General features: G+C 49.0%; 1 protein-coding gene across 1 annotated transcript in view; it reads right to left on the minus strand.

Moving 5' to 3' along the window:
- The window catches only part of LOC149337839 (uncharacterized), a 58365-nt gene that overhangs the window by 28873 nt on the left and 8678 nt on the right, over positions 1–20814 (minus strand). Inside the window, exon 2 of the mRNA XM_089554526.1 lies at positions 1339–1459. Coding sequence (XP_089410652.1) covers positions 1339–1459 — 121 coding nt within the window. The remainder of the gene's footprint in view (positions 1–1338; positions 1460–20814) is intronic.

Below are 20814 nucleotides of genomic sequence, written 5' to 3' on the forward strand. Positions count from 1 at the left end.
TTCGGCTTTAAGTGAGGCGGACGATCTTAAGGTCCAAACAATGAACGATAATCTCACGGATATCATTACGGAGTGCGCCGTAGAAGTAGGATGTAGGATGGTTCGACGGGGTACCGGTAAGCTGTCTCAGGAGACGAAAGATATGAATGACAAACGCCTAAGCATGAGGGTCTCTAAGCCTACAGGCAGAGTAGAACTGGCAGAGCTATAAAAATTGATAAATAAGAGCAATATAGCCGACATAAAGAAGTTTAATATGGTGAGAATCTAGCATGCACTAAAGAACGGAAGTAGCCTAAAAGCGGCGAAGAAGAAACTAGGCATAGGCAAAAAAAAACAGATGCACGCGTTAACAGACAAGGACGGCAATGTCGTTAGCAGTATAGATAATATAGTTAAAGTGGCCAAATGTTTCTTCGCAAATCTATAAGTAGCCCTTGTAATCAGATCATAAGGGGAGAGACAGTAGTGCACAGAAATGCGTCATCCCGTCGGTAGAGAAAAGGGAAGAAAGCCTTAGAAGCAATGGAGAGGGGAAAAGCAGCTGGTGAGGATCAGGTAACAGCAGATATCTTGAAAGACTTGAGAGGAGATTATGCCTGAAAAACTAGCCACCCTGTACACGCAGTGACTTATGGCCTCGAGCGTACCAGAAGCTTGGAAGAACGGTAACATTATGCCAATTCCCAAGAAAGGAGACGTCAAGGACTTGAAAAAAAATGGCTGTGCTTTAACTATGGTTTAGCTCTGCAGGGGGCGGCAGAAAGTTGGGTGGAAGGATGAGATTGAGAAGTTTTCGGGGACACGGTGGACACAGCTGGCAAGGACAGGGTTAACTGGAGAGACATGGGAGATTCATTTGCCGGGCAGTGGGCGTGGTCGGCCTGATGACGGTGATTTCGTTAGCCTCTGCCTTTCCGCCCCATAGGTGAGCAAATTTCGCTCGAAGGGTATTGGTAATCTGCCATTCAAGGTCTCAGAGAAGCTGCCAAATTAGCTCCTCTTCACTCTTCTTCTTCTGGTTATTTCTCCCTCGTGATCCGGATCTACGGTTTCTATCTGCGCTAAAAACACGCACTCCCTTAACACCTGCAGCGCCTTGCTACCGATTACAAACTGTTGTTGCTCTCTGACACTGCTGATGATTAGCATCGTTTTCAGCACATGAAATACCGGCAGCTTTGCTCTGCCTGTCTACGTATTGAACATGCTTGCAATTGCTACCCAGAGTGACTTAGCAAGGCAGTGTCTTCAGTGAATCTAAGGCTACTAATGCATTCTCTATTGTCTCTTATAACAAACTGTTCCCAACCAGAAATGCGAAGCGATGGAACATACCAGCGCAGGTCTCGTGGGCTCCTGGTAGACACTGGCTTTCCACGAGCTGACTGGCGTGGAGGTGCATGACCACTTGTCCATGTCTTGTACATTGTGCGTCACCAGGACCAGCAGCTTCACCCTGGAGTCAGGAAGAGTCAGTAAACATAAATTCCTTGGACACTACCGGAACAGCGCATTTCTCCTCCACCTGACTGACCGTGTGAATGTGATCGAATGTCGAGTATCCTTTACGAAAGCCTATTTGGCTCATTGAAGTCTAAGACTTGTTGGAGAGGAGGAATAACCGCGAACTTGACAGGACTGAAGAACGAGAAGAGGACAGGACGAGCGGTCCTTCAGTCCTGTCAAGTTCGCGGTTATTCCTCCTCTCCAACATGTCAGACCAACTGGGCCAAAGATATGCTCCCAGGAGTGAAAAGCCTCTTGTTAATTACGCGTCTTTCCATTCCAAGCTTGTGAAATTCGGAATTGTGACAGGATGTATTGGTATGGCCGTCAAAAAATCTTGTATGCATCAAATGTCTGCTAGTCTGCAGTCCAAGCCCAGAGATGTAGGGAGGCTGGGTACCCTGATTCCGTACTAGCGGCTGGTGCAGATAAGGTTCTTAGAACACTGAAATGTTCGGGTCGGCCTAAAGAAAATGCTGAGGGGAAGAAAATAGTTGTCATGCCTTATGTGCACGCGTTGTCACATCGTTTTAAAAGGGTAGGGGCCAAGTATGGCGTGAGGGTGGTTTTTTCTGCTCCTAATAAACTGGGTAAGTTAGGAGCAGCAGTTCAGAGAAAGCAGGAAGGTGCCAAACGTAAGTCTGTCTGCAAAGTGAACCATGTGAACAAGTTCGTTAATTGCAAGATGGGGGTAGTTTACCAGATTCCATTATCATGTGGTCGCACTTACATAGGCCAGACAGGCCGATGCATTAATGTTAGGCTTATGGAGCATGCCAATTCGTTGCAGAAAAAAGATACTAACTTGGCAAGTCATTGCAGTGTATGTAAATGCGTGCCGTTCTTTGACGATACAGAATTATTATTTTTTCATACTGACAAGATTACAAGAGAAGTCGCCGAAGCATTCCATATCACTAGAAAATCAAAAGGTTGCGTTAGTAATACTTCTTTAGCTTTGTCAAAGAAAGAAATGACATTGCTGCACAAAGGGTAGCTTGAAGGCAGGTACACCACGTGTGACCATCGTGGCTTGTTGATTTTATCTCCACATTGATGTATGACCGTGCGCACGTGTGCCCGTTTTTGTATGTATATATTGAAATTTTTTCCTTCCAATAAATTCAGTTGTAAGTTCAGCGCCGTGTTTGTCTACTCCTCTATCTCGTCCTGTCGTTTAGCGCTGTTTATATGTACTTTCGCCATGGAACACCAACTCCCCCAATCTTCCGTTCTTCTACAAAGCTTCCCCTTGTTACGTCTAAGACTGTCCTGATTCAATTTGTGATTACCTTAGCAAATACCTTATAGGCTACATACATTCAGCTGATCGGTTTGTAATATTCAAGTCTTTTATGTCTCCTTTCTCATGAATTAAGATGATGGTGGCGTTCTTCCAAGCTTCTCGTACGCTTTTCTCATAAGCCATTGCGTATACAGGGTGGCTAGTTTTTCAAGCACAATCTCCCCTCTCATAACCCTTCCACACCCCCCCTCTGGTCTCCTACTCCAGGAAACCAGAGGTGAACGCAACCTCCTGGGATACTGAGCGATTCATGCGAGTTCTACGGATCGAACACCACTGGTCTCAACATATATCCGAAGAGACCTCAAATTCTCAGTTATCCAAATTCCTGATATACTCACACAGCATCTAGTTGCCAACTCTACCTCGTACCTACATCCCCTCCCACCATTCTCGTTAACTTCTACAACCCCCCCAAACAACATTCCCTCCTGCCCCATCCTTTCGGCTTCCTCCAAACCACCACTTCCCCGCTCCTTGTGGCAGGCGACTTCAACGCACCACACACACAGTTGGGCTACAGAACCACACTCAAAGCAGGACGCTTACTTCACAATCACATATACTCTTGACACTACTCCTTGCTGAATGACATTTTACGCCCCACTAGGCAGGCTTCCTTCTATCACAGAGACACCACACCCGACCTGACCTTCGCTCTACACATTCCACATGTTACTTGGCACAATACTGACACATACCTACTTAGTGACCATTCCATCCTTGTTATCAACATACCCATAAAACACCCCCGACGCAGGGCGAAGGTGCGACACACTTCGTGGTCAGACTTTCGCCGGTTCTTACCCCCACCCCCGTCTCAAATCATCATGGTACCTTCTCCGCTCCCTTCTCGGACCTCAAACTCATCCCACACCCACTCTCGAACGCCTCCTCGCCTCCTATACTCCAACAGAGGTTTTCACTAACCTCCAACAACTTTATTTCCCACCCTCATAATCCTCTTTAAACTCACCATATCATGGCCCAGCCCTTCCCGCACTAGACGTCCCCTTCACGCACACAGAACTTGACACAGCACTCACACGTTGTAACACACACTCTGCACCCGGTACAGATAAAATAACATACACAACTCTCAATAACCTTCCTCCCGAAGCCCAGACATTTTATCTTACTGTCATCAACGACGCCAGGACTTCTGGCACCCTGCCAGTGGATTGGACATCATCCCTGGTCCCGTTCATACCGAAACCCAATAAACCCTCCACCGTCAATAACCTCCGTCCTATTTCCCTCACCTGCTGCGCGGGCAAGCTCATGGAGCACATGGTTCTTGCCCGCCTCACTTCCTATCTTCAGGCCACCGACTATCTCCCCCCCCCCCCACCATCATTGGCTTTCGCCGAGCACTATCCACCGAAGACCTTTTCCTTCTCCTTCAACACACCTTCTTTAACACAAATGCTCCAGACGCTGCGCAGGTCAAAGCCTTAGTAACAGTTGACATACGCAAGGCTTTCGACTATATATCACACGGCCACATCCTCACCATATTAGCTGACACGCAATGCGGACACAACATGTACAACTACATAAGAGCTTTCCTCTCCCACCGCTCCGCTCGTATCCGCTATCTCGACAAACTGTCTCACCCCATTCCACTCACTCGTGGCACTCCACAGGGCGCCGTCCTCTCTCCCATTCTATTTAACCTATGCATGGTCCCGCTCGCCCGGGCCCTAGCCGATATTTCCGACCTTCATTTCCTCTTCTATGCAGACAATCTCACCTTGTGGGTCACCACTGGCTCACCGGGAGAGGTCCAAACTACACTCCAACAGGCACTTAACACCATTTCCTCACACCTCTCCCAAGCGGGCCTACAACCCGCTCCGGAGAAATCTGAACTTCTGCTCATAACACGCAGTAAATATCAACGTACGATGAACCCCTCCATCTCCCTCACCCTATCCGGACAACGCATCCCCCGTGTCGACTCTTGTCGCATCCTGGGTATGCCACTGACCTCCAACACTTTCACATCTGCCATCAATCAGTCCATACGCACATGCCACTCTATCACACACTTACTCCGCCGCGTAGTCTTAAAACATGCCGGCCTCTCCGAGACACATGCCAGCCGCCTTGCTCAAGCAAGGCGCCCTGAACAAATTTTTATACTATATCCCTTACTGCCCCGTTATAAGTACACAACACGACAAACTAATCCGCGCCCTCAATACAATATACAAATCAACACTAGGGCTCCCCCCTCAGGCTTCTACAGACACCCTGTACACAACAGGCCTTCTCCATCCCCTTTCAGCCCTCCTTAACCTGTACTGAGAGAAACAAGTCATTCGCCTGTCCAGTTCATCAGCTGGGCGGTGGATACTATCACAGACTCCCTACGCACCGATCTCTTTGCCAGATCCACCGCAGTCTCCGATCTACCCCCCTAACCTCCGTCTCGCACCCATTCCACACAACATGTTCGCCCACACGCACGCAGGCCGCCGCCAGGCATACGCATACAACCACAAGCCACCCTTGGACGCTACGGCGGTGGCCTACACAGACGCCTGTATCACGGAAACCGCGGGCTCCACAGCAGCCTTTTTCCTCCACCCTTGCCTCTCTACAACCAGCACCCACACAACTGGTCCATACATCTTCCCACCCTCCACGCTCACCCTATAGATACACGGGATCGCCGATGCCATCACACACTTTGCCACCCTACCCCCTGCTCCCCAATATGTTGTCTATACAGACTCGCAGGCAGCTCTACGTGCCTTCCATGAAAGAGCCCTCCCTTTCCCTACCCGATCAGCCTTAGATGCCACCCTCTTAACATTAAGCCCATGACCGGTGACCCTTCGGTGGATCCCTGGTCACATGGGCATCCCCGGCAATGAGCTGGCTCACCAGCTTGCCTGCGAAACTATACACCGGGCGCCGGGGATCCCATGGACGAGCCCACCGACGGAGCAGGCGGTCACGGCTTACAGACACACTGTCGACGAATTATACACGCAGCAAAAACTGGACTTAGCTGATTTACCACCACCAACCCATCCTTATCGATCCGTGAAGCTCACATTCTTCGCCGAATACAGTTTAATCTCCTACGTACACCAGCCAAACTTTATCTGTACCAGCACACTTCCACACCTCAGTGCCCAAACTGTCCACGCACATATGCAGACATAGAACACTGCCTTACACAGTGCCACGTAGCCTTCCAGTCCCCCGCCTATCCTTTCCCGCCACGCCCCCACCCCGTGGCCCATCTGGTTTTCCTCCCGGGACCTGAACCTACAACGCGCCCTCGTCACCTTAGCCCAGGACCTATTGAACGTCGAACATAAAGGTTGTTAATAAAAAGTGTCACACCACCACCACCACCCCTCCGTCTTTCAAGATATCTGCTGTTACCTGAATCTCACCAGCTGCTTTGCCCCGTTGCATTGCTCCTAAGGCTTTCTTTGCTTCCTTTTTCGTTACTGGTGGGTTGTCCCATTGCTGTGTTCTACTGCCTCTCTCAGTAACATTCTGATTACGTTGACTACTGTACAGATTTGTGTAGAGCTCTGTGCCTACGTTGTCTAATTCATATTGCTAATGATATTGCCCTCTTTGTCTTTTAGCACACATTTGGTTTTTGCCTATGCGTAGTTTCCTGTTAACAGCTTTTAGGCTACCTCCGTTCTTTAGAACAAGCTCCATTTTCTCCATATTGTCACGTTGTAGTGATGGCAGTCCAGCGGTCACAAAGACACCAACAAGACTTGGAGACGAAGCTCTTTATTTGGGCTGACTTGCGCCCGCTAAAGAACTGATTCATTCGGCGGCGGCGTAAGCAACAAACGTGCTCGTCAGTCGTCGAACTACGAATGCCCGCCGCTCGCGGCATCGCTCAATTTAAAGCCGGCAAGGAAACTTCGAGATAACCGGTCAAGATCATCTACAGTAATCTGGAAACACGTAGATTAGTCCGGTCGCTTCTCGCGTCACGAACAAAAATGATAACACCCCTGCGGCCTTGCTCGAAGGAATGGACACTACAATGATACGTGGCATTACCGCCCTCCCAAAGAAGCATCGCCTCGATGCTTTAAAATGAAAATAAACACGGAGAATGTAATCTTCGAGTATTTTAGAATTCATAATAGGGCTTAAGGCGCACGACATGTACGGCTTCCGGGCGTGTGCATCGTCGCTGAGATGCTGTCTTGCCGTCGGGGATGACTTCATATTCAAGGTCACCGATGCGGCGGAGAACCCTATACGGCCAAAGTAGCGTCACAACAACTTTTCGCTCAATTCACGGCGGTGAATTGGTCTCCATATCCAAACACGGTCACCTGACTTCTAATGCGTGTCTCGTCGGCTCAGATTGTAGCGTCGGCCGTCGGTGTGCTGCTGGTCTTTAATGCGAAGCCGCGCAAGTCTTCGGGCTTCCTCGGCGCGATGAAGGTAGGCGGCGACGTCGACGTTGTCTTCGTCTGAAACGTGCGAGAGCATTGCGTCGAGTGTTGTCGTGGACTTCCTGCCGTATATAAGCTCGAATGGGGTAGACCTGGTTGTCTCCTGGACGGCAGTGTTATAGGCGAAGAGCATGTAGTGCAGAATGGTGTCCCACGTCTTGTGTTCGGCGTCGATGTACATGGAGAGCATATCTGCGATGGTTTTGTTCAGACGCTCTGTGAGTCCGTTGGCTTGCGGATGATAAGAAGTTGTGCTCGAATGGCTTGTCTGACTGTAGTGTGAGATGGCTTGTGTCAGCTCCGCTGTGAACGCCGTTCCTCTGTCTGTGATGAGCACTTCGGGGGCGCCGTGTCGCAGGAGAATTCGTTCGATGAAAAATTTTGCGACTTTTGTTGCGGTACCATTAGGCAATGCTTTTGCATCGGCGTAGCGGGTCATGTAGTCGGTGGCCACGGTAATCCACTTTTTGCCTGATGATAAAGTCGGAGAGGGGCCGAGAAATTCTTTTAAATTCAGCATAATCATGATGACTGAAATCTGGTACTATGAAGGCTGCGATATGCTTCATCTTGATGGGTATAATAATTTTTTATGAATCGTGAAATTCGACGTGGTGGTGGTGTTGCGATTTATGTACAGTTGTGTACAAAATGCGAACTTCTTCCGGAATTTTGCAAGGTTACGAATGAATATGAGTTTCTCACTGTAAAAAATAACTTGGAAATTATAACTCTTATTTATCGTCCACCTGAAGGAAACTTGGTACCGTTTTTTGAATTTTTTGATCGGCTCCTGGAGTATGTTCGAAGCAATAACTTTCAGTTAACTTGTGGAGGAGACTTCAATATAAATACTTTGCTTAATACTCCAAATGTTGTTGACTTTACAACTCGTATTCATTCTCTGGGTTTCATGAGCGTGATTAATACACCAACCCGTGTCACTTTATCCACTTCATCTGCACTGGATTTGTTCATTGTCAACTCTGAAACCTCGATTCACAGTGCTGGCACAGTAACATCTGACATCAGTGATCATTGCCCAATTTTTATGTTTTGTGACTCTGTAATGAAAGTGAAAAGTACCCCTGAGGAGATAACTGTCCAGCATATGACTGATGATTCCCTGAGGGCGTTTCAGCATGACATTAGCCAACAAAACTGGTCCTCGGTGTATTGCAAAGCGAATGCCAGTGAGGCGTATTTAAGTTTTCTTGAAATTATTTCTCAAATCTATTCCAAACACTTCCCAATAAAAACTTTTAAGGGTCAAAAAGGATAAGAAAACCTTGGGTGACCCATAATCATTTAAAAGCTATAAAGCAGAAAAATGCTCTTTTTCATACATTTCTGAAAATGCGAAGTCCTGAGGCGTTAAAAAAATTCAAAACTGCCAGAAATAAATTAAATGCTGAACTCCGACGAGCAAAGGTTGCTTACTATGAAAAACTTTTTGTAAACATCTATAGACACCAACCAGCTGCAGCGTGGAGAGTAATAAATAGTGCACTAGGAAGAGATAAAAAAGATGCACTCCCTGATCAAATGATTTATAGAAACCACCCAGTCACCGGTCGTGCTCTTGCCGACTTTTTCAATAAACATTTCATCGGATCTTCTGCACACGCTAGCAGTTACACAACTAGCGAAGATATAGGACACTCACGGGCTGCAAGTATATTTCTTCAGCCAACAGATCAGGCAGAAGTGTACAGAACGTTTATGTCCCTGAACAATAGTAAAGCGCTTGATGTTGATAATATCCAAATTAAACCCATTAAGTATATTTTAGAGTACATAACTACTCCACTTACATATATTTTCAACCTATCTATTAAATCGGGAGAATTGCCCGCTGCAATGAAGAAGTCTAGAGTGTCAGTTATATATAAAGGAGGCGATAAAAACTTACCAAAAAATTACCGTCCAATATCAATAATACCTGCGTTTGCTAAAGGTTTCGAAAGGATATTGCACTATCGTTTTAATCGATTCTTTGAGAAGAATGATCGCATTTCTGATGCACAATTCGGCTTCAGAAAAGGACGTGCAACTGAGCTAGCTTTATTGGGGTTAAAGGAACACGTGCTGCAAAATATACAAATGAAACTAACAACCCTTGGCCTCTTCATAGACTTTAGTAAGGCTTTTGGTTCTCTTGATCATAGTATCCTAACTCATAAGCTCTCTCGTGCATTGTTGCGCTTACGAAGGAACTTGGACACAATCAGGGACGACACAGAACAGATGTGCGCAAACTATCAACTGCAAGTTTATTTCTGAGTGCATGTATATATAGGCATTGTCAAGACAAAAACAAAAACAAAAACAAATCCGTGATCACATCGTCATGGCAAGATATCTTTTAACGTCCTGTCCAGCAGTAAAAAACATGCATTATCTTTCTGACTTAGCTGTTTGTTTTTATTTTTCCAAAAATTCTTTTTCCTGATTTGAGAGCTCGATAGAAGGCACGCTTACACATGGCCCTTCTTTTCCTGATTGTATGCAGTATGCTTCCCAAAGTTCCCTGATTAGCTTCTCTCTTGAACCGAGCAGTATTGCTGTCTGCTTAAAGTGAGGTGTGCAATTTTTGCATCTGGCGCAATGCGCTGCCAGATTTCCCGGTGAGTTGACAAGACTGCAGTTGCGCCTATGTTCTCTGAGCCTCTCATTGAGGCACCTACTCAGAGAACATAGGCGCAACTGCAGTCTTGTCAACTCACCGGGAAATCTGGCAGCGCATTGCGCCAGATGCAAAAATTGCACACCTCACTTTAAGCAGACAGCAATACTGCTCGGTTCAAGAGAGAAGCTAATCAGGGAACTTTGGGAAGCATACTGCATACAATCAGGAAAAGAAGGGCCATGTGTAAGCGTGCCTTCTATCGAGCTCTCAAATCAGGAAAAAGAATTTTTGGAAAAATAAAAACAAACAGCTAAGTCAGAAAGATAATGCATGTTTTTTACTGCTGGACAGGACGTTAAAAGATATCTTGCCATGACGATGTGATCACGGATTTGTTTTTGTTTTTGTTTTTGTCTTGACAATGCCTATATATACATGCACTCAGAAATAAACTTGCAGTTGATAGTTTGCGCACATCTGTTCTGTGTCGTCCCTGATTGTGTCCAAGTTCCTTCGTAAGCGCAACAATGCACGAGAATAACAACCACCAACTAGCCCAATTTGAAACTCTCATAAGCTCTCAGTCTATAGGATTCGTGGCAACCCTTTATCTTTAATAAAATCTTACTTAGCTGACAGGCAACAGTGTGTATGTATTCGAAACCACCAATCATCTCTACTACCTATAATCAGAGGCGTACCTCAGGGAAGTGTACTAGGCCCTCTGCTATTTAATGTCTACATAAACAGTATTGTGAACATTGACCAAGGTTTAAAATTCATTATTTACGCTGATGACTGCACGATTTTGTTCTCTGGTCCTGATGTGAATGAACTAGTCACCAAGTGCAATCAACTTCTTAATCGGCTTCATGAATGGTCTGATATTAATCTACTAAAATTAATCCTACAAAAACAAAAGTTATGTTATTTTGTGCAAGAAACAAAAAATTTCGTCTAGAAAAAAAGATCACTTGTGGTGCTGAAGAAATTGAAATTGTTCACGAACACACCATACTAGGTGTAACTTTTTCTTCACACCTTACATGGGATTCGCATGTTGAGAAGATAATAAAAAACCTCTCGTTGGTAACAGGTGCAATTGCTCGTTGCCGCGCGTTCCTTCCTGGTAGAATAAAGCTACAAATATATAATGCATTATTTGTCTCGTAAATAAGCTATTGCTCATTAGTCTGGTTGACAACAACTAAGGCCAACCTAGAAAAAATTTACCTTCTGCAAAAGAAAGCTATACGTCATATTGCCAATCTTGATTACCTAAGCCACACACGGCAAGCTTTTGAAACATTCAGTGTGTTAAAAATTCAAAGTATGTATGAATTCCGAATATTGCTTTCATTTCATCTGTCGTCATACTTTAGGTCTATGATAGAAGGCACTGCGCTATTGAAACAGAACGATCACACAGTTCATACTCGCAACACAGACACTTGGTTTGTTCCCCATTTTCGCACTGACTATAAGTTCCAAGCATTACAGCACAATCTTCCAGTAATTTTAAATAGATATAAAGACAAAAATAACCCCACTAAGAAAGCATTGCGTGAATTATTTCTTCAAAAATAATTCCTGACGTATAATTCGCGCCCAGTACAGCTGCTATCTGTATCTTATGCAAAGGTGTTTTCTGTATTTCCCTATTGTAATTTATTGACGATTTTGTGCTTTCTCGATGTCCTGTTTTTGTGAAAACTGTAACCTGACTATGTGTTCGTTTTTATTTTTTTGTGTGTATGTCAATGTTCTCAACAAAGTCTGCTCCTATGCCTTGTAACGGCTGCCTGGGCCTCGTCAAGCTGTATACCTACAGCTATTAGTCCAGGCAGCCGCCATAATTTTCTGGAAAATAAATGAAATTGAAATTGAAATTGAAAGGTTCATTCCTATTTGCTGGAAGGGCTTAGTTGGAGGTGGTATGGATTTCAGGAGTCCGGCTGGTCTAATCGGAGGCGTTTTGCGTCGCTGACACTCACGGCACGTTTTCACGTAATGGGAAACATCGGCAGCTAGCCACGGTCAGTAGTACTTCTCCTGGATGCGGTGCAACGTGCGAACAATGCCGAGACGCCCTGCAGTCGGCTCATCATGGCATGCCTGCATAATTTCTTGCCTGAGATTTTTGGGCACGACAAGAAGATGCACTGTCCTGTTGGGCGCGAAGTTCGTCTTGAGGAGGACATTATTCTGAAAGACGAAGGAGGACAGTTGGCGCTTGAACCCTAGGGGGGCGCAGCAGTCTTGCCTTTCAGATAATCAACTAGGCTTTGCAACTCAGGATCCGAGCGCTGTTGCTGCGCGAAACTGCTGGCGCTTACCGGTCCTAAGAAAGCGTCGTCGTCTTCCTCTTCCGACGCTGCGTCTACGGGGGCCCGGGATAAGCAGTCTGCATCGGAATGCTTGCGGCCAGACTTGTAGACTAGAGTGATGTCGAATTCCTGAAGATGGAGACTCCAACGAGCAGGGCGGCCGGAGGGATCTTTCAAATTGGCCAGCCAGCACAGAGCATGGTGATCGCTCACAACCTTGAATGGTCGTCCATATAGATAGGGGCGAAATTTGGACGTGGCCCAAATAATGGCGAGACATTCTTTTTCTGTGGTCTTCGGCTCTCAACAGTGAAAGGTTAGCGTACGCGATAACTTTCTCCTGTCTGCCATTTTTGTGAACGAGGACCGCTCCTAAGCCCACACTGCTTGCATTGGTATGAATTTCGGTTTCGGCGTTTTTATCATTGTGCCCCAGCACAGGTGTAAGGGATCGGTAGAGTACGCGGGGTCATTGGAACGCGGCTGGGGGCGCTCGAAGCGGAGCGTATCCTTTCTCGCAACGCGGCCGCTCGCGAATGCGATGGGAAATACGGGTGTCCACCGATTCGCGCACGTGCTGGCACGAACGTGTATTTGTGTTTGTTTTTATTTTTATTTTGTGGCGGAGAGGGTTTTCTCCACGGTAGTTGGAGGGCGGTCCACGCTCTCGATTAGCCAATCGTATGAAGAGTGTAGAATGATTGGAAGCCACTTAATGTGGGCCGGGCCTTTGGGGCTTTAAAACCGGGCCCCGGAGCCGGAAGCGGGGTTCAGCGCTAAGGTGAGATGCTACGCATCTTCTGCTACGCCAGTAAAGATCAGGTTCTTCTTCTTCATCTTTGCACCAGAGGTGCCCCGCCAGAGACGGTCTTGTGATCAGTTGAGACGCAGGGGTGAGGGGAATAACTGAGGTTTATGTACAGCTATTTACATTGCATATACAAGTTAAGGCACTAGAGACAAATTAAACGGCAAAACGATACAAAACAACAAAAAGTGGATCTGGCTAACGCTAGGGGAGGCCCCTACTCGGCGTAGCCGAAGATGCGTAGCATCACACCTTAGCGCAGAACCCCGCTTCCGGCTCCGGGGCCCGGTTTTAAAGCCCTAAAGGCCCGGCCCACATTAAGTGGCTTCCAATCATTCTACACTCTTCATACGATTGGCTAATCGAGAGCGTGGACCGCCCCCCAACTACCGTGGATTAAACCCTCTCCGCCACAAAATAAAAATAAAAACAAACACAAATACACGTTCGTGCCAGCACGTGCGCGAATCGGTGGACACCCGTATTTCCCGGCGCATTCGCGAGCGGCCGCGTTCCGAGAAAGGAGACGCTCCGCTTCGAGCGCCCCCAGCCGCGTTCCAATGACCCCGCGTACTCTACCGATCCCTTACACGCCCTTCCCAAGATTCTACAAAGGGCTCAAATGCCACTTTTAGAATTATAACAAGAAGGGATCGGTACGGGTCACAAAACCACCCTGTGGGTGACATACCGCAGCTACACCAGCACTGGCACCAGCAAAACCAAAAGCAAAATGCACACGGGAGCCAACACAACGTTACGCAAAATGCTTAAGGGCACCAAGAAAACATAAGCAAAATACACTCACACACAGTGGCATGCCTGCTGTGCGCCGTAACACGGCGTCCAAGTTGGTGGGTTGCACCCAGTTCACCACCTCCAAGTACACACCCTCGTCCTGCTCGCGAACGAGCGCACACACACACAGACACTCGCAACTGGAGCCTTCAGCAGCACTGATATGGGGTCCGTTAGCGGCCACGTGAGCGTCCTTGGTCGCACCGAGCGTCCCTGTGTGCGTTCGAGCCCCCACGTGTCTCAATCGACACGATTACCACCTAATGGTCGCTATGTTCATTAGGCTGGCGCCACAGCGGGGCGATAACTAAAAAGTTGCTGTCCTCCAGGGTCGAAAACGTTGTGGTACTCGATGGGTCCAAATCCTTGATCACGCGACTTCCTTGAGGGCACGCTCTCTTCGGCGCACCAATACGAGACGCGTGCTGCGTAAGGAGCATAGTCCCTGTCCAGTCTAATCATATCAGTGCGGCCGCTTTTGCCACACGTGATTTGGCGTACTGCAGCACGGAACGTACTGCTCCACGCGCTGACTTTCAACGTGAAGGCCACGCACCTGCCTCCAGCTACTCTGCTTCGCTTGGAGCCATTTGTCCCGTTCCTGCACGGGCTAACCTTGACGTTGCCGTTCCCTGCTTGATAGGCATTTGCCGGCTTCGTGGCATCGTCTAACTCTGAGGCTCCATGAGCTCCCTCGCAGTCACTTGACCCGAGCTTGTCTTGCGACCAGTAGCCACTCATTTCCGGGTCCTCAAATAACCTGGCTGGACACACACCGGGTGCGTTCGACAACTGCACGGCGCTCTGCCCGGTCGGCCCAGCAGGCCCACCTCCGCTCTCTGCCTCGGATGAAGGGCTCTTGCCACCAGGAACGCTAAGGGGCACTTCATGCCCTATGGCCGACACAGTATGTGTTTGCAGCAACGCCAGATTTTCACCTGTTACTAGCTCCGTGTCGGAGGTCACAATCTTAGTCATCGAGCCTGCAGGAATTCCACCGCTGTCCTGTTTGTTATCGGACACTTTGGTCTCGATTGACCCTAGATCATGAGAATTGGGCTGCTCCTGTTCTTTGCTAGCCGCCCGCGGTGGCGGAGGAGCTGTGACATTTTCGCGCCCTTCAGGATTCTCGTTTGCGCTCTCTGCGGCCTTTCCTAATAAAGAGGCGTCCGCGCATATCGGCTGATCGCCTAGAGCGACCTGACTGCTCTCTCCTCCACCTGTGCTTGAGAAGCATAAGCCTTTATCTTCCAGCACATGCGGCCTCTCCGCTCGGGACTCGGGGCAGTTCTCCCTGGCTAGTTGACTAGCTCTCCTAGACTCTTTGAGCTTAGCCAGCTCGAGCTCTAGCTGCTGGCGCTTTGCTTCTAATACCTCCAAGACGCACTTAACATCCTGAGGTTTTTCCTCGCACAGCGGCGCCTTTCCTCCATTCACTTTTGCAAGCTCAGCCTGAAAATAAGCTAAGCGCGCCTTCGCCAATTCAACTCGGTACCTCACATCAAGTGAGGGCCGGCATGGATAACTCTCCATACCCTCAACTGTCCTACCGGCTCGAACACATGCACAGGGACGTGAACGATGCCACGAAGGAAACTCACAGTTACGATGCGTCGATCCGTATTGCCAGCTCTTTGGCGTCGGAGCCCACCGCCACTTTCACCGGACGCTGCGATGAGCTGTCGCACGCCGCTGGTCCTGTGCACGTTATCCTCACTTGCTGTGACTCGCCGGTGACCGTCCAGTTCTCAACGCACTGCTTTCCTTCACCGGACGCTGTCTCGCGTCCCTGGACTATTGCCGTGGTCCTTGCCGCTGTCTCTCCCTGCAGGTCCGTTCTCGAACGCTAACCTGTTGCCTTGTCGTCGCCTTTTTCCCTACCTTCAGTCTTCTTCATGCGCCGTCTTCCGATGGCCGCAGGATCCTGTCGACTGCGCCAGTAAAGATCAGGTTCTTCTTCTTCTTCTTTGCACCAGAGGTGCCCCGCCAGAGACGGTTGGTTTAACTCGAAGACTGAAGCTTATTTCTTCGCACCAGGGGTGCCCCGTCAGAGACGGTCTTGTGATCAGTTGAGACGCAGGGGTGAGGGGAATAACTGAGGTTTATGTACAGCTATTTACATTGCATATACAAGTTAAGGCACTAGAGACAAATTAAACGGCAAAACGATACAAAACAACAAAAAGTGGATCTGGCTAACACTAGGGGAGGCCCCTACTAGGCGTAGCCGAAGATGCGTAGCATCTCACCTTAGCGCAGAACCCCGCTTCCGGCTCCGGGGCCCGGTTTTAAAGCCCTAAAGGCCCGGCCCACATTAAGTGGCTTCCAATCATTCTACACTCTTCATACGATTGGCTAATCGAGAGCGTGGACCGCCCTCCAACTACCGTGGAGTAAACCCTCTCCGCCACAAAATAAAAATAAAAACAAACACAAATACACGTTTGTGCCAGCACGTGCGCGAATCGGTGGACACCCGTATTTCCCGGCGCATTCGCGAGCGGCCGCGTTCCGAGAAAGGAGACGCTCCGCTTCGAGCGCCCCCAGCCGCGTTCCAATGACCCCGCGTACTCTACCGATCCCTTACAACAGGAGTGGACTGTAAGCGGCGCTTCAGCTCGTTGAAAGCTTCCATTTGCGGCGGTTCCCATTTCAAAGGCACGCCAGCCTTGGTAAGTTGGGTCAAAGGTTCAGCGATGCGCGAAAAGTTCTTGGCGAATCGCCGGTAATAAGCGCACAATCGAAGGAATCTGCTTATAGCTTTCTTGTTATTAGGATGTGGAAACTCTTGCGATCGCAGCCGTCTTCTCAGAGTCTGGGCGCACTCCATCCTTGCTTACGACGTGACCAAGGAACAGCAGCTCCACGTAGGCGAAGTGGCACTTCTCTGGTCTCAGTGTTAGTCCTGGATACTTGATTGTTTCCAGGACTCTCCGAAGCCTTCTTAGATGGTATTCAAAGCTTGAGGAGAAGACAATAACGTCATCTAAGTAGACTAGACAAATTTGCCACTTCAAGCCTGCAAGCACCGTATCCAATACTCGCTAGAACGTCGCGGGGGCAGAGCAGAGGCCGAATGGCATCACCTTGAACTCGAAGAGCGTCTGGCGTAATGAACGCAGTCTTCTCGCGATCTCTTTCGTCGACTTCAGTTTGCCAGTAGCCGCTCTTCAGGCCCATCGATGAGAAGTACTTAGCGTTGCATAGCCGATCCAATGTGTCGTCGATGCGGGGAGGGGGTAGACATCCTTCTTCGTAACGCTATTCAGGCGGCAGTAATCGACGCAAAAGCGAAGCGTGCCGTCTTTCTTTTTCACCAGGACGACTGGTGCTGCCCAAGGGCTCCTCGATGGCTGGATGACGTCGGCACGAAGCCTTTCCTAAACTTGCTTGCGGATAGCTTGACGTTCTAGCGGCGATACGCGGTAGGGGCTCTGTCGCAGTGGTCGGGCGTGTTCGTCTGTGGCAATGCGGTGCTTGGCAAGCCCGGTTCGTTGCACATTCGATGCTGATGAGAAGCAGTCGCTGTACCTTTGAAGAAGACTGCGTATTTGGTGTTGCCTGCTCCGGGTGAATGCTGGGTTGATATCAAACGTGGGTTGATGGCCTTGGTCAGATGGTTCTACGGGCTGGTCGGGTAGGGCAAGTATGTCTCTGATGTCTGCCAGCTCGTCGAAAAAAGCAATCGTCGTACCTTTGTTCAGATGTTGGTATTCTTCGGTGAAGTTGGTTAGGAGCACCTGGTCTTGGCCATTTCGAATTCGGGCGACTACCCTTGCGACGCCCAAGTCCTCGATCAAAGAGTAACTGGGTGTTTCCCTCGACGACGCATTCGGCAGTTTCGATGTCTTTAGTACCTATGCAGGCGAGGACACCTGATCGGGGCGGCACGCTCAGTGTTTTGTCGAGGACGTTTAAGGCAACGGGATGAGTCGCGCTCGTCGCAACAGGTATGGCTTTGTCCGTAGAAAGCTTGATCGACTTGATCGAAGGTCCATGATCACCCGATGTTTATTCAGGAAGTCAATTCCCGAAATCAAATCTCGCGAGCATTTCTGTAGGACCAGGAAGATGGTAGCATAGGTTCGCCCATTTACTGTAACTCTCGCGGTGCAGCGTCCTGACCACGTAATAAGGTTGCCACCTCCGGTGCGGATCAGCGGGCCATCCCAAGTTGTTGTCACTTTCCTGAGTAGGACAGCGAGTGGCCCGCTCATGACGGAGTAGTCAGCTCCTGTGTCGACCAAGGCAGTAACCGCGTGATCGTCAACCGTTACTTCAAGGTCACTTGTTCGCGTTTTCGTATTACACGTTGTCTTCGGTGTACGACCTCGGCTTCGTCGAGTAGTGAGGCTGCGGTGGGCGTTCTCCGACGTTACTTCTCTGGCCGGTGGTTAAAGCTTGAAGTCTGGCCGCGTCGTCGTCGTCGTCGGTGTTGTCGTCGTAGCTGAGGCATAGTCTTGAGTTTTCGTCGATGGAAGATCTTTGTTCTTTTGCTCAGAAGCAACCTCACCTCCAGAGGCTGCTCTATTCCGTTTAACCTATGGGGGCTGGGGGAGCATCCACGCACGGCGTAGCCTCGGCTAGGAGATACAAAGCGCGGTGACGATGGCTACAGAGAACTTGATAGGTGGCTCGGCGATGAATATTCTTCCCGACGCAAAAATCCCTCGATTTCGGCTGGTCGCTGGCGCGTCGTAAGAAAACCCTCCGATGCAGGACGGCGCACTGCTGCGGCGTAAGTCATGACTGGGGGCTGCAGAGGCTGCGTGGATGTCGGCGTCACACCCAAGGCCTTTTGAACCTCGTCCCGGATTACGTCAGTGAGTGATGTTAGCGGCGGCTGCGTTCCCGTTGGCAGCAATCGTCGAAGCTCTTCTCGCACAACTTGACGCATAACATCCCGCAGGTTATCGTTGTTAGTGGTGTCCAGGCAGTTTGCTGAGAAAACGCGTTGCTGGCGGTCGTACTGGCGGGCTCGGGCATTAAGAGTTTTCTCCATAGTGGATGCCTCTTCTACAAATTCCGCGATGGCTTTCGGTGGGTTCCGTACGAGGCCGGCAAAGAGCTGTTCTTTAACTCCTCGCATAAGCAGCTTTACCTTTTCTTCTTCCTTCATGTTTGCGTCGGCACGCCGGAAGAGACGCTTCATTCCCTCAGTGTACAGTACAACGGTCTCGTTTGGTTGTTGTATGAGAGAGTAGCAGCTGCTGGCCTCTCTCCTTTCGCATGACGTTTGTGAAGGTATTCAGAAGCTGCTCCTTGAAAGTTTCCCAGTTCGTGAGGCTAGCTTCCTCATTCTCAAACCAGATTCTTGCTGGTCCCTCCAAGGCGAAGAAGACGTACCTAAGTTTCGTGGCATCATCACAGTTGTTGAAGACAGCTACATGGTCGAACTGGTCCAGCCATTCTTCGGGGTCGGCGCTAGGCGACGCGTCGAAGGTTGGTGGTGCCCGGGGCTGCTGAAGAATTATTGTAGTCGTCTGGGGCTAGCTCATGTTGGACGTTGCTACTGGCTTTCGCTTCCGGGTAGGCTCCGGCAGAATCCCGAACTCAGGTGCGTCCCCTAGCAGACGTCGGCTTGCGCGGTGGACTGGACTCAGGTCCTGCGTTGAATGACTCAGAGGGCTGGCGTCACGACAGGTAGGGGGCGTCCGGAACATGAAAGGCTACCCAGCACTTCCACCAGATGTCACGTTGTAGTGACGGTAGTCCAGCGGTTAGGAAGACACCAAGAAAACTTCGAAACGAAGCTCTTTATTTGGGCTGACTTGCGCCCGCAAAAGAACTGAATCACTCGGCGGCGGCGCAAGCAACAAACGTGCTCGTCAGTCGTGGAACTACGAATGCCCGCCGTTCGCGGCATCGCTCAATTTAAAGCTGGCAAGGAAACTTCGAGATAACCGGTCAAGATCATCAACAGTAATCTGGAAACACGTAGATTCAGCTCTTCATGGCTGTGATCAATCGAGATTAGTCCGGTCGCTTCTCGCGTCATGAACAAAATGATAACACCCCTTTCCTGCGGCCTTGCGCGAACGAACGGACACTACAATGATACGTGGCAATATTAAATTTATTTATATCGGCTACCTTGCGCTTAATTATTAGGTTTATCAGTTCTGCCAGTTTTAATCTCCCCGTCCGGGTAGACGGTTTCATGCTTTGGCGTTTCTTAATCAGGTTTTTCGTCTCCTGAGATATCTTGCTGGTATCCTGTTGGACCATCCTACCGCCTACATTTACTGAACACCCCCTAGCGATAGCTGCGAGATTATCGTTCATTCTTTGAACATTAAGATTGCCTTCCTCTGTTAGATCCGAATATCCGTTCTTTAGCGATATCCTGATTTCCTCAATTTTCCTTCCGACCGTGGAATGACGCACTCCATGCATGTCATCTCGATGACGTGCGGCAAACTAGTGCGTTGGATTAAAAGGGCACAAAAATCCCAAGACGTTGGTAGGGAGCGGCATAAAGTCGGCGTGGTGCCCTACGTGCATAGAATGGCACATGGGTTAAAGAAGGTAGGGAGCCGCTACGGCGTCCAGGTAGTTTTTTCCGGGTCAAGCAAGCTGAGCAGTTTATGCTCTCAGATACGGAACAGGCAGGAAGGTGTTTGAGATAAGCGAAAAAAGCGCGGATGCACCGTTAGGCACCGCGCCCCGTTTGTTCCCTGCAGCTTGGGTGTAGTGTACAAGCTACCGTTGTCCTGCGGAGCTGTCTATGTAGGACAAACGGGGCGATGCCTCAACGTTAGGCTTGGTGAACCCCGTAACTCCCTAAAAGATCATTATGGCAATCTTCCTGAGCATTGCCGGGAATGTAGCAAAAAAGAAGAGCAGAAGGGGAAAATTTGCAAACCGATTTTTTCTAGTACCGTCATACTTTTCAGACATCGAGATCAGCGTGTACGCGAGATAATGGAGGCATACCATATTAGGAAATGTCGGAATCCGTGTATCATTGAGCCCTCTGTTAA

The sequence above is a fragment of the Amblyomma mixtum genome, chromosome 7 (genome assembly GCF_055824585.1).
Source record: "Amblyomma mixtum isolate Tamu chromosome 7, ASM5582458v1, whole genome shotgun sequence".
NCBI lineage: Eukaryota > Metazoa > Arthropoda > Arachnida > Ixodida > Ixodidae > Amblyomma > Amblyomma mixtum.